The sequence below is a fragment of the Ochlerotatus camptorhynchus genome, unplaced genomic scaffold (genome assembly GCF_037179485.1).
Source record: "Ochlerotatus camptorhynchus isolate MF236.1 unplaced genomic scaffold, CSIRO-AGI_Acam_v1.1 ptg000131l, whole genome shotgun sequence".
Classification (NCBI taxonomy): domain Eukaryota; kingdom Metazoa; phylum Arthropoda; class Insecta; order Diptera; family Culicidae; genus Ochlerotatus; species Ochlerotatus camptorhynchus.
The window spans coordinates 1941777-1956276 of NW_027040621.1; the positions used below are offsets into that span (position 1 = coordinate 1941777).

General features: G+C 42.7%; 1 protein-coding gene across 3 annotated transcripts in view; it reads right to left on the bottom strand.

The window, feature by feature from the left end:
• Positions 1–2824: 2824 nt before the first annotated feature.
• The window catches only part of Nos (Nitric oxide synthase), a 288786-nt gene continuing 277110 nt past the window's right edge, over positions 2825–14500 (bottom strand). For all 3 annotated transcript variants that reach the window (XM_065220708.1, XM_065220709.1, XM_065220707.1), the window contains one exon: positions 2825–3598. In XM_065220708.1, the coding sequence (XP_065076780.1) occupies positions 3479–3598 (120 nt within the window). In that variant the 3' untranslated portion in view covers positions 2825–3478. The remainder of the gene's footprint in view (positions 3599–14500) is intronic.

Sequence of the window (14500 nt, forward strand, 5' to 3'; positions counted from 1 at the left end):
GGTCCATTTTCCAGTAGCAAGTCCAACTTAATTCTAATGAGTCTTCTAGAAGTCCTTTGGAAAAAAAAACTGCAGATATTGAGAACCTATTTTATGAATTGAACACTTTAAAGATTGTTCCTAATGTGACCTTCCACACCCCGTGGCCTCCAGTGTTCACTTTCTGGTCACAAGTCTGAATTCATTATATCACGTCTTCTATAAGTGCTTTCGAAAAACCCGAAGAGCTGTAGGAACAATTTACGGTTATTCTGGATTTCCCAAAAGCCCAGGGACCATTTTTCAGTCACAAGACCGAATTTATTCTAATGAGTCTTCTAGGAGTACTTAAAAAAACGGCTGAGATCTAGGACCAAGTGAATGAATTGACCACTTTTACTAATGTTCCTGATTACCCAGGTTCCGGTCACAAGTCCGAATGCATATAATTAGTCTTCTAAAAGTGCTTTTAGGACTAATTTTATAAAGTTACCACTTTTACAGCTGCTCCTGATCTTTCAGAAGGTCATCATGTAGCCCCATGGGTCAATTTTTCGATCACAAGCCCAAATTCATTCTTATGAGTCTTCTAAAAGTGCTCTCGAAATAACCTCAGAGCTCAAGGCCTAGTTTTATTAATTGACCACTTTCACTGTTGTTCGGTATTTTCCGAAAGTTAACTCCGTAACCCCCGGCTCCATTTTCCGGTCAGAAGTCCACATTAATTTTAACGAGTCGTTCTTTATGTGCTTTCTAAAAAAACCGCAGAACTCTAAGACCAGTTTCATTAATTGACTGAAATTTTACCTAATCATTTTTTTTTCCTACACGGAAACAAATCCGATTCCATTTTCATGAATCAAAAATCATGAAATGAAAAAAACTTGCCATCCCATGAAATCGTAACAATGATTCATGATTTCGTCATGGAAATTCATGGTGTCATAATGCAGTGGAATCAAGACCGCTACAAGCGTTACACGTACTTGGCAAACCGTGTTCATAAACCGCACTACATAGGTATGTCTTATACGCCTTTTGTCTTCCATCTTTTACAAGTACTGATAGTCTAGTGGTCAAAAAATGGGTTTAACGATCTCAAGGTTGTTGGTTCGAATCCATTCTGATGCTTTATTTTATTATTTTTACATTTTTTGGTTAAAAGTTAAACCCATAAATTTAGATCATGATTTCAACTCGGATGATTCATGATTTTGGGATGTTTGCTACGTTACGCAAAAGTTGCTCATGATATCATAAATATTATCAATATGAAATCATGAGTAATTTTTTTCATTTCGGAGATCGGATTTTTTTCCCGTGTAGACGGTTTTGCTCTACACCCGAAGTTTTCCAAATAGGATTGTTTGAATAAATTGTGTGCCAAAACAAATACGCCCTTGTGAAAAATTACGCTTGTGCAAAGTTTCATCCAAATTGAAGATTCTTTGCGCATGATATCAGCTTTCCTCCATAGAGATCTCAAAGCGCAATCTCACGTACACTAAAATCAAACATCCATATATAAAAATGAAGAAGAAGAAGCACCAAAAAGGTATCGCGATATCACTTAAAAAGGTAGCGCGTGGTCTCACGCACACTTTTGTGCATCTGGAGAACTCTATGCTGAGTGAACCCCCACACAACGTGACTGTCTCGCGCAGACAGCAGCAGGCGGCAGTTTACTGCGAATATATCATGGGGTAAGTCACTCAGCACATTGTGCCGAAATTAGATTCGGCACACCTTCGGCAGAATCTCGTAGGCATTGGATTGTCGTAAATAAAATATGAGCACTGCTACCTGTTGTTTGACTGTATATTCAGGAACATCCTCTAATTGAATATCCCAGAGGAATTCAGACTAGCAATTCACTTATAGATCTAAATACGAAATGTAGATTCTAGCGTGGGCTCAACAGATAGAGGCAGATAATCAGACCCCATTAGTACCCTTAATTCAAATACTGTGTCAGAAATACCGGGTTGCTGGGATGGGTATTTTAAAAACAATCGCAGCTTGCTCTATGACCAGCACAATCGGTCACAAAGTTGTTATGAATGTCGAATGAAAGCTGAGTGATGGAAACCAATATAGGCGAAATGTCTCTAATGTTGGCCTATGGATCTAAGATTGGGCCCATTGCTAAAAATCTGCTATTTATCAATTTTATCTAGATGAACGCGTTATTGGGACGTTACTTATGGATATTTTTGGTTGCTATTGAAAATTTAGTCGATTGCTGAATTTATGTATGGGCCCAAATTAGGGACACTTAGGCCGACATTACCTGCATTTCCCCTATCTTGTATAAAGGTGTATAAACATAAATCAATTAAATGTGTGTGTGTTGAATGCTTTTGAGAGCGAACGGTATTCGTTGAGGGACAATGTTCTAATTGTGTTCCGACTAAAATTGATCGGCAAGCGCACGAATAAGCACGTTTGTGTGTATGCGAATAAGGACCTAAGATAATGGGATGAGATTGTAATTGTGTGCCGACAAGAAACGGGTTGTTAAGAGTTTTGTTAGAGATGTGCGTGAGAGATATTGAAAATGCGAGCTAGAAAAATTCGAGTGTGGCTGAGGTCTGCATTCAGAAAACTAATAAAAAATTAATAAATAATAAAAATGGTCGGTAAAAATAAAGTCGGTCACCACAACATTAAAAAAAAGACCCAAATGTTCATCAAAAAATTATAAACAAAAACTTTTTTAACTTTACGACTTTTTGAACTTATTTTTTTTTTATTTAAAGATTCAATGAAAAAGAACCATCAAAGTTTAACATAAATTTAAAATATTTTCAAAACTGCAACATTTCAAGAGAATCTCAGATGTCAATTTAAAATTGAATGAATTGAATACATAAACTGCAATTACCTATTCCCTTGCATGTTAGCTTATCCCTATTATACTTTCAACGGTATCACAATCGCCCGCAATCACTTCGTTTCATCATTTGTGCCTTTTTCTCTTAGTCCTGTACAAGCATTGCATAGAAGTTTTCAAATTTCATCCTATACTATCAACATTTGATATATTATATATATTATACAAAAGGTGCCCTACAATAGTTGCCTTCATTTGGTGCTGTTGGTGGAGATTGTTGACTGTTTGTTCAGCTTGAGAGTAACAAGATTTGTGGTGAGAGTGCTGCTAGGAAAAATCGATTAACAATTATTTGAAAAAGAGATTTGAGGAAGAAGAGAAATAGGCCATGAACATTTATAACAATATTTGAATAATGACAATACAGCTGGATCGATTCCATTTAACCTCAAACAAGCGAATCCAATTTATAATTGGTGTTTATAAACTCAACTGGTTAAAATAAAACAATTCAACCATCACCACGGTTGGTTTTGTAACCACTATTCAAAGGATATAAGATATACATATATGCTATGCGTAAATGTTTAAAAATCTTCATATCAATCCATCGCTGTTCTTCCTTTGTTCGTTTGTTTTGTCTCTGGCGCTGGGGTGATCGTACTTCTAGTACGAACTGGTATTGGAGGATGCCATCCGGATCCGAGCGGTTGCACGTGACTTGTTGTGCACTTCCGCCGTACGCAGGGTGATTCCGAAAATGTCTTCGTGGTAGCGATTCTCGTCCTGTGGGAGAGGATAAGACAATTGTTAAAGTAATACCTCTGCCAGATTGCCAGCCTTCCCATCAGCTGATGTAACATCAACGACCTTTTATTAGCTTACGGTTTCGCTGTTTAGTATGCCTTCCTCAACCAGATCCCCCAACACCCAACTCAGGAGTGGAAGAATCACTAGAATAAATCTAAGGACGACCCCCTACCCCGGCGGTACATGATGTCGGAAAGCCATAAAACCAATTTATCGGTGTAACGATCGATTGTGTTCCGCTGAACGGCATATCCGTAAACGATATTTGTTAAGGTTTGCTATTGTTGCTCTTTCCTTCATTTTAATGCATAAACAAATTCGAATCCCAACAGACGCCGTCGGTCAACGGGCCCTGCTGCCACCGCCGCCGCCAATCGCCCGTGAATCGGATCGCTTTCGGTAATTAAACTTGAAATTCCATACGTGACTGCGATCGAGAACTGATTGTTTTGTCGACACTAGGTACATCTAGGGAAGATGGGGGGGAAGATTCAACCATGTGAAATGGAAAGGAGGTGAAGGGAGACTGTGAATCAACCCCCGAAGCGATCACGTTGAGAGTCTTGTGTGCATGGTGGAAAACTCCGCGCGTGCGATCTCCCGCCTGTTGCTACTTTATGCTTGCAAAGCGTTCTTATCAGGCGTCGCCTGGTGGTGCGATCGGTGCGAATGCCCTACGGTACTAGGCTCAGACGAGCTGCGTGGCGTCTTCGTTGTTCAATCAGGTGAAGAACACTGTGTTTTAATAATTCGGTATTCATGAAAGCGTTGTCGGTAAGCATTGACTGAGATAGGCCAGGAGAGTCGAGAATATTTCTATTATGACGCGAATTTTCATGGAATTCTCAGAAGAATAACGAAATTTTCAGTCTCGGAGCACTTAATTTTACATGACATGTTTGTTTACGTCTCATCCTTTTTGTCAAAGATGGATTCCGTCACGTGTAAAATTATGTATTTATAAGTGTGTAAGTAGGGAGCTGCGAGTCGCGAGCCAAAGGATTTCAGACCAATCTCTTTGACATGCTGTGTCAGCAAGGTGCTGGAGCACTGGGACCTATTTCGCCACACTTAATCAGGTACTTCGGGACGCGAGGGATGCCGACCAGCAGGTGGTGCTAGCCACTTTAGACATCGCCAAGGCATACAATCGGAAATGGACGCCTGACATCCTTGTCCAACTTGCGGAATGGAGTCTGTCCGGTCACATTATCCATTTTCTGAAGTATTTTCTCCAACATCGTACTTGTCAAGTATGTATTGGCAACCATAGATCCAGAGGTTTCCCGGAGGAGACTGGCGTCCCACAAGGCTCTGTGATTGCAGTCACGCTGTTTTTAATACGGATGAACGGAGTTTTCAACAATCCTCCCAAGGAAATATACATGTTTGTGTATGCAGACGACATCGTCTTGGTAGTAGTTGGCAGCACCGTGAAGGCTATCCGCAGAAAATTAAAAGCAGTCACGAACGCTGTCTTACGGTTGACTAAATCCGCTGGATAGCCGCCACCGGTGGTGTAGTGGTAAGCGTGACTGCTTTCTCACCCAATGGGTCTGGGTTCAATCCCAGTCGAGGTCGGTGGGATTTTTCTGAGGCATAAAAATCTCTGGTCACGTCTTCCTTGGGAAGGGAAGTAAAGCCGTTGGTCCCGGCCCGTGTGTGTTGAAAATGGGTGCGATATCCTACGCAGGTGTGGAAGCTGCCTTCCTGCACATTCGATTGCCGTCAATGGATGGCAATCGATGTCCGTCGGTGATTGGCACTAGATTGCGGAACAGAGACCGACGTTAAATAAAGGATCCGCTGGATTCCACCTTTCGGTAAAAAAAATGTGCTTATACTCACATCTGTCCGATGAACCACCATGTACTCCGCTCTTCAATCACCATTGATGAAAGAATCATGCCCTTCAAGAGGTCTATCCGCATCCTTGGCCTACGACTCGATAGGCCGCTAAACTTTGTCGACCACTTTAATGAGGTGAAAAAGAGCTGCCAGACAAGGATTGATTTACTCCTAACACTGGCCAAAAGACACTTAATGAACAACCGTGCTCCCAACTAACAATTTTCATTTCACAATGTAAACGCTTTACTCATTTCATTTATACAGTCTCAAGCTGTATTCAAACGTTATACGATATGAGGAAACCTTTACACAATCTCTATACAAACAAATCTGGCGAACTTAGTCAGCTACTTATGGCTGTTGGAACGGTCGGGAGAAGCTCTTATTGCATTTCCATTAACGCTTCTATACAGCTGTTATCCTGCTGTTTAGTTGTGTGTGAACTTGAAAGGCGCTTATTCAACCTTTTCCCGGTTATCCAATAATCACTACACAGTTTTCTCTTGAAGCCGAGTTAAATACTGTTTACGCTTTTTTATGAAGGAATTTATTGAGTTTATTTTGCTGTGAATCAAATTAATCGAAATTAGTTACAAATCATCACCAAATTATTTACCCTGTACCGGAACCTAGAATCGAACTCGAGACGACCTCATTGGCAAACCTTGACACTACCAACTGTGCTACGCCAACACTTTGAACTTATGTAAACAAATCAACATTCCCTTCTACAACAAAATCGCTGAGTAGAGGCTTTATAATAGTACACATGAATCAATTTTCTCGACTAGTTATAAAAGAGCAGAGTAAAAGCTGTAAAACTGCACACGTCTAAAAATAAACCTAGTTGACTGTGAAAATGGTTCCGAATTCGCTCTAACACAGTTTATAAGCTGAGTACAGGTTGTTTAGTTGTTGAAAAAGCACTTTTGATGTTTATGTTATTCAGCAAGAGTGGTTGGTTGTGGAGAAGCCATCAAATGAGTAATATATTCACTTTGTTAGCTTTGTTTTGCAGCTACAAGTTGAAAGTTGGGTAGTGTGTGTATAGAAGTGTCATTAGCGTTTATTGGCTGATGTTATTCAGTGCGACTGACAAATTGAATAATGGTTGTGAGAAAGTTGAGTAAACGCTAACCAAAACTATTTTGCTAGCTTTTGCTTGTAGCTGTATCTGCAGCTTCTTTTCAGCTACTTTACAGCACAACGCTGGAAAAGTTGGCTTACAAAGCTGAAAATGTTAGTTGGGCTATTCGTATGCGTGTAGCAAAAGCGGTAGTTGATTCCAGACTGACCTGCGGCTTAGAATTGACTTGCCTGGCTGCTGATAGGTTGATTTCTAAACTGGCTCCAGTGTATTATCAGGCCATTAGGACCACATCAGGTCTCCTCCCATCCACCCCCAGGTTGGCAGCCTGCGTGGAGAGTGGAAGGCTACCTTTTGAAAAGTACATAGTTGCATCTGTTTGCAAGAAAGCGATTGGCTTTGCAGAAAAGACTACAAAGACAAGTGACAGAGAGTCCCTCCTCATGGAGGCGAACGATCTCCTGAATAATACCGCAAACCTGGAGCTCCCCCCTGTAGCCAGGGTTCACTGGTGTGGAGCCAATGGTTGGAACTCATCCGGTCTGTCCATCGATCGAACAGCTTCCGGGCGGGAACCAACTCCCCTGCGCTAGTGAGAACAGTAGCCAAATTACATCGAACCAAATACAACAATCATCAAGTACGAAACACCAACGGATCCAGAAGTGGCGGTAGAGTTGGTATTGGAATTTACGATCCGGCGCTGTGCACCTTTCACCGACTACAAGACTGATGCAGCGTTTTCACTGCTGAAGCAGCCGTCATTCTCGTAGCTGCCACCCTGCCCTCCAATAAACCGATCGTCATATTCTCCGATTCTGCCAGTGTTTTAGCACCTCTTCAGTCTGAAACAGCTAAACACCCCTGGATCCAGGGTATCCAGCAGTTCGCTCCTAAGGAAACAACCTTTGTCTGGGTCCCCGGACACTGTGGGATCAGAGATAAGGAGAAAGTTGACCACCTGGCGGCATCCGGAAGACAGTCTAACTTTTACACCAGAAAGGTCCCGGCCCAGGACATAAAGCGGTGGATCACAATCACTATATGGAACTGCTGGACTAACGAATGGATGCGATCTCGAGACTTATTTATCCGGTAGGGATGCCAGGAATGGGAGGATCCACCTGAACACCGTCTCAAGTCATTCTATCCCGGTTGAGAACCGGCCATACTAAAGTCTCCCACAACATGGGAGGCGGAGGCGGATTCAGACGACAGTGCGATACGTGCAATGTTCCACTTACAGTGGAGCATTTCTTATGTGAATGCCCCCAGTACCACGGGCCCGGTCCCTTTACGGGATCTCAGGCAGCATCAGGGATACCCTGAGGGATGACCCATCGAGTATCGCTGCACTTTTCTGCTTCCTTCAGGAGGCAGGTCTGATTAACCAAATTTGATCTATGAACACCCAAGCAACGACAACGGACAATGATCCGGACCAAAACCTATACCTCGGCAACAAATACTGACTCGGACACGGATGAACGAAGATATCGAACCAAGCAAAGCACATACAAGGACACGGAAATGGACGAATGACGGCACTAAAATTAAACACAGCGACTACAAAGGAACAGGACACTTGACCACAATTATTCAAAAGGACAGTAACATCGGTAGCATTAAAGGAAAATTCCCATCTCTGAAATATTAAAACTCTGTTATTATGTGAGCCTCGCGCGCGGAATACAGGTATAAATGACTAATACGTGGAAATTGTGGCAAAAGCCTTGAATTAGTAAAGGGTTGGCTGGAAGTCGTTTCCTTGGATATAGTCCTGGCACTGCGGAAGCTTAAACGTGTAAATCCCAGGTCACGTGTAAATGGAAGTATTGTCGAGGACTATACTTGGACTTTTGATAACTAGTTACACCTTTGAATGTTTTTGGTTGATGCCTATAGCATATTTAACAGGACATTTATATCTGTAATTGTAACCAGCTCGATTTTGTTTGCAAACCTGGTTAAAATGTTAATATTTAATTATCTTAAAGATAACTCGTCCAGCTCAAACCTTTGTAGGGGTAAGAGGTGGGACCATCATCATCATCATCATCATTATGGGGACTCCCTTCTGGAGCTCCCGCCCATCCCCTAACTCCGTATCCTCGGGGTTCTCTTCTGAAACCTCACCTCCCCTTCCTATTAGCTCTGTAATTAGGGGGACTCCCGACTGAAGTCCCCACCCCACCACTACGTTTTTGATTTCTATATGGGGGTACACTTTGTGAAAACGGAAAATGGAACATGTAACAAAAAATGAAAGATTTTGAACGTTAATAACTCAGCTGCCCCTGAACTAATTTCAATAATTTTATCACCAATCGATCAGATATATTTCTACACATCTGTTAAATTGAAGACTTTATTTTTTTTAAATGTTACTATTGAAAATCTCATGAATGTGCAACTGTTGCTTTGAAAATTATCACTGATTGCCTGCGAAAAGCTATTTCCCTAACACAGATTTCAAAGTTGAATTCCATCTAGTCTCACCAAACGGTGTTTATTCACTCACCGCGTGGTGAGGGGTGGTGTTTTCCAGTACACAATGAAAGAATGCCTGCACACTGTAGTAGATAGAGTTAGTGTTGAATAAATAATGAGTAGAATCGAGTGAGCGTGAAGCGTCCGTATGTAAACGGAATCTCATTGGTTAGAGAATTTTGATAGGTTAGCAGGTATAAATATGAAGTACCTTAGCTCGTTGAAGTCATTCTTGTAACGAATTTTGGAGGTGACGTACCACCACCAGCAGCAGAAACAGCAGCACTATATTCAGCAGCAGTAAATTCAACACGACACACACAGCAAGCTGCAGCCCTCATGACCATCCACAGAAAGAGGAAGAAGCCGCACAGTTATTGATCGGAATCAGCCCATGCAACAATTTTGGTTTTATGAGGGTTCTGTAGACCATGATTTAGACTTGTAGAATGCTATAAAACCTCTATAAAGCTTCCAATGTTACTTGGGAGTGGCTCTTCGTGAGTCGCTGTGGGCCATCTATGTCAAGTGCGTCATACTAAAGAGTGTAAACAGAGAGAACCCCGCTCAAATTCCTATTCCTATACAAAACACGAGCTCCTGCTGCAGTTAACAAATCAGGCATAACATTTGATAACGGCACAAAAGCATTTGTAAACAAACTTACTAAGGCCCTTTACACGCGAACTAAAGTACGCCCACGCAAACCAATACCACTTTCAGAAAGGTGTTATTTGCCCCTATCCGATGATGTTGTTGGTTTGCGTGAGCGTACTTCGGTTCGCGTTTGAATGGCCTTAAAAAGTGTGTTTAAAAAGGCTTTTGTGCCGTTATCATATGTTAAGCCTGATATAAGATCACGTAGTCCTACGTCACCATTGTGTACAACCAACAATCAATACGAAACTAACGATTTTAAATTGGCTCAATACTTGACTAGCCTATTAGTCCCAAGCAAACGATTAACGTACCCCATTCTAGTCGAAATTCTAGTACTACACTATGTTTATTTTGATTTGCTATGAAAGTTTGACAGATAAAATGAGGGGTTAGTGGATTTTTCTATGCTTCGAGGGGTGAATCGATTAGCTTGGGACCGAAGGGAGTACCAGAGCTGAGCCAAAAAGTTAATCACGTTTCTTCGGGACCTTCTGGTCTTAGAGTTACCTCTATGGTACAACTCCATAGGGCTGTCCCGTGTAGTTTTTTTAAGAGATGAACCAGCCCAAGGGCTGAAAATCTCTCTAATAAAGCAAAAAAAAGCCACTTTAACACATTTTAGGTCATTCGCGACTAATCCGAGGATAAGATTTGACCTCGTGACCCCTCTCTATAATCATGTCTAGGAGAATGGCAGATTTATTTATTTATTTATTTTTCCAATGATTCATCTGAGGTATGGTTGTCATTATGAATTAAAAACTATAATTAAAACAAAAAACAGGATACGTTCTAATTCAGGACAGTCTTCTAATAAAAAAAGTAAACGGCACATTAAAGTCAAACAATGCATAGACGTCATTAATCGCATTAGCGACGGCTCGGATAGGTTCATTCAACCCATATTGCCGATAACGAGCTGCGAGATGTACAAAATTACGCTGTCTAATCACTCTATCAGGTGCGTAAAAGAAAAGCTGCCGAAGTAATTCGTGGGAATCAATCTCGCTGGTAATGATCTTAGCAGTAAATACAGCTTGAACGTTCCGTCTTCTTTGTTCCAAGGTGTCAATTCCAAGCAGACGACAGCGATCCACGTAAGACAAGTTAGCCGTGTCACGCCAAGGCAGATGACGAAGCGCGTAGCGAACAAACTTTCTCTGTACACTCTCAAATCTGGCTATCTAGCATGCTTGGTATGGGCACCAGATGACAGCACAATACTTTAAAATTGACTAACGAACTAACAAACAATACAGCGCCCGCTGGTAAAGCAGATATTTTGAACATAAAGCCAAGCTGCCTGTTAGCTTTAGTCAGGATGTCATTGTAAAGGGTGATACGGTCAAAATTTGGTAAATATCAACTTGACGTATTTCTTTCAATTTTGCATTTAAAAAACCTGAACACCCCTCATTTTGAAGGTGTGTGTGTGTAGAATTTTGCTCCTATTTTGATTTTGGAATTCACTCTTCAGTTGTCAAAATGCCGTCCAAGCAAGAAGAGCAGCGTATCAAAATTTTGCTCGCGCATCGTGAAAATCCGAGCTACTCGCACGCAAAGTTGGCAAAATCGCTAAAAGTTGCCAAATCAACCGTTACAAATGTAATTAAAGTGTTTGGGGAACGTTTGTCGACAGCCAGGAAGTCTGGATCGGGGGGAAATCGAAAACCGGAAGCCGCTGAGACGACAAAGAGAGTTGCCGGTAGTTTCAAGCGAAACCCTAACCTCTCTCTCCGAGATGCCGCAAATAAGCTGGGTGTATCGTCTACAACCGTGCATCGAGCCAAAAAACGAGCCGGACTATCGACTTACAAGAAGGTAGTGACTCCAAATCGCGATGATAAACAAAATACGACGGCCAAAGCGCGATCCCGGAGGCTGTACACGACGATGCTGACGAAGTTTGACTGCGTGGTAATGGACGACGAAACCTACGTCAAAGCCGACTACAAGCAGCTTCCGGGACAGAAGTTTTATACGGCAAAAGGAAGGGGAAAGGTAGCAGATGTTTTCAAGCACATGAAACTGTCAAAGTTCGCAAAGAAATATCTGGTTTGGCAAGCCATCTGTACCTGTGGCTTGAAAAGCAGCATTTTCATAGCTTCCGGGACTGTCAACCAAGAAATTTACGTGGAAGAGTGTTTGAATAAACGTCTGCTGCCTTTCCTGAAGAAACACGGTTGTTCCGTACTGTTTTGGCCGGATTTGGCATCTTGCCATTACGGTAAAAAGGCCATGGAGTGGTACGCCGCCAACAACGTGCAGGTGGTTCCCAAAGACAAGAACCCTCCCACCACGCCAGAGCTCCGCCCAATTGAGAAATACTGGGCTATTGTCAAGCGGAACCTAAAGAAGACCAAAAAAACTGCTAAGGGCGAGCAGCAGTTCAAGGCAAACTGGCTTTCTGCGGCGAAGAAGGTGGACAAGGTGGCTGTACAAAATCTGATGGCAGGGGTCAAGCGCAAGGCCCGGAAATTCGGATTTGGAAAAGCGGAAGCCTAACTGAATATTTTTCCTGAATTTTATACTAATTGAACTTGAAAAAGAAATTTAATTTGATTTTTTAAATAAACGATTTCACCGATTTACACGCGTTTTCCCTTGACCAAATTTTGACCGTATCCCCCTTTAGTGCGGTTTGAAAGTCAATTCACAGTCGAGTGTTACAGTTCCAAATCTTTGACCTGGCTAATCCTCTCTAACGTTTGCCCGGAAATGGAATAATCAAATATTATCGGGTTTAGTTTTCGGTGAAATGATATCACGTTGCACTTGTTGATGCTGAGCGTCAAGAAATTACAAGAGCACCAACTCTGCATAAGATCCACAATCAGCTGCAATTTCTCACAAACAGCTATGCAATTGATAACCACAGACATTTTGACATCGTTAGCGTAGAATAGCTGGCACCCAGGAGACAGTAAGCACGAAAGCTCGTTGACGAAAAGCGAAAACAGAAAGGATCCCAGATTACTTCCTTGGGGAACGCCGGAAACGGTCGTTAACACTTCAGAACGAGAAGCTCCAATCTTAACGCAAAGCGAACGGTTCGTAAGGTAAGATATGAACCACGAGATGAAGGATCCAGACACTCCGGGTTTCTCAAGCTTGCTCAAAAGAATGTTGAGGTCTACTCGGTAAAATGCAGCCTTGAGATCAGTGTAAACCGCGTCGATTTGTCCGCCAGAGTCCATTGTCCGAACGCAGAGCGACACGAATTCGGTCAAATTGGTTGTAACTAACCGTTTTGGGTAGAAGATCCGTGGAGATGTAGTTTTTACAAGAGCTGCAGAGCGCCTTATTGATGATGATCTCGAATACTTTGCAGCAACAAATAGCAACAGATAGTGATGTGATGCCTCTGTAATTCCTTTTATCATCTTTCTTGTGGCCTGGTAAACGGCTGGACAATGCGTACCATTGATACTTCGCATATCTGCAGGTATAAAATAGACCCCACTAGCGGTCCTTAGCCTCTTGTCCAGTAACTCCTATCCCTACCTCCCCGCGGTGCCGGCTGTGGTACGAGTAACCATAGGGAAGATCGGGTATCATGCCCAGTATATAAAAAAGGCGACAAACTAGAATTTGAGAACTATCGAGCGATCACTATTCTTAACGCGGCCTGCAAAGTGCTTTCCCAGATCACGCACCAAATCTTTACGTTGCGGCAGATCCTGCAAAAGTGTCATGAATATCAAGTTCCTACGCACCACCTATTCATAGATTGCAAGGCCGCTTATGATACTATTGACCGTGAAGAGCTATGGAAGATTATGGACGAGAACAATTTTCCCGGAAAGCTGACCAGACTAATGAGGGCTACGATGGATGGTGTACAGTGCTCCGTGAAGATATCGGGTGCGTTATCGGACTCGTTTGAAACTCGCAAAGGACTTCGACAAGGCGATGGTCTTTCCTGTCTCCTGTTCAACATTGCGCTAGAAGGTGTTATGAAACGTGCGGGCTTTAACATGCGGGGCACGATCTTCAATAAGTCCAGCCAGTTCATCTGCTTCGCTGACGACGTGGACATTGTCGGAAGAACGTTTCAGGCCGTGGCGGAGCAGTACACCAGGTTGAAACGTGAAGCAGAGAAGGTTGGATTAATGGTGAATACGTCGAAGACAAAGTATCTGTTAGCTGGATGAACCGAGCGGGATAGGGCTCGCATAGGCAGAAGCGTAACAATCGACGGAGATGAGTTCTAGGTGGTGGATGAATTTGTGTACCTCGGATCATTGGTGACGTCGGATAACAACTGAGGCAGAGAAATTCGTCGGTGTATTATTGCCGGAAGTCGTGCTTACTACGGACTCCACAAGACCCTGGGGTCGGGTAAACTTCACCTCCGTACTAAATGAACCATGTACAAGACGCTGATAAGATCGGTAGTTCTCTACGGGCACAAGACGTGGACGATGCTCGAGGAGGACCTGCAAGCACTGGGTGTTTTTGAACGACGAGTGCTTAGGACCATCTTTGGCGGGGTATGTGAGAACGGTGTATAGAGGCGAAGGATGAACCACGAGCTGGCGCAACTCTATGGCGAACCTTGTATCCAGAGAGTTGCGAAAGCTGGACGGGTAAGATGGGCGGGACACGTTTTAAGAATGCCGGACAACAATCCCGCAAAAATTGTGTTAGGTCCGGCCGGTACAAGATGAAGAGAAGCACAGCGATCAAGGTGGTTACACAAGTGGAGCAGGATCTTGGAAGTGTGGGACGGTCAAGAAATTGGAGACAAGCAGCCACTGACCGAGTGAATTGGCGTAACATTGTGATGC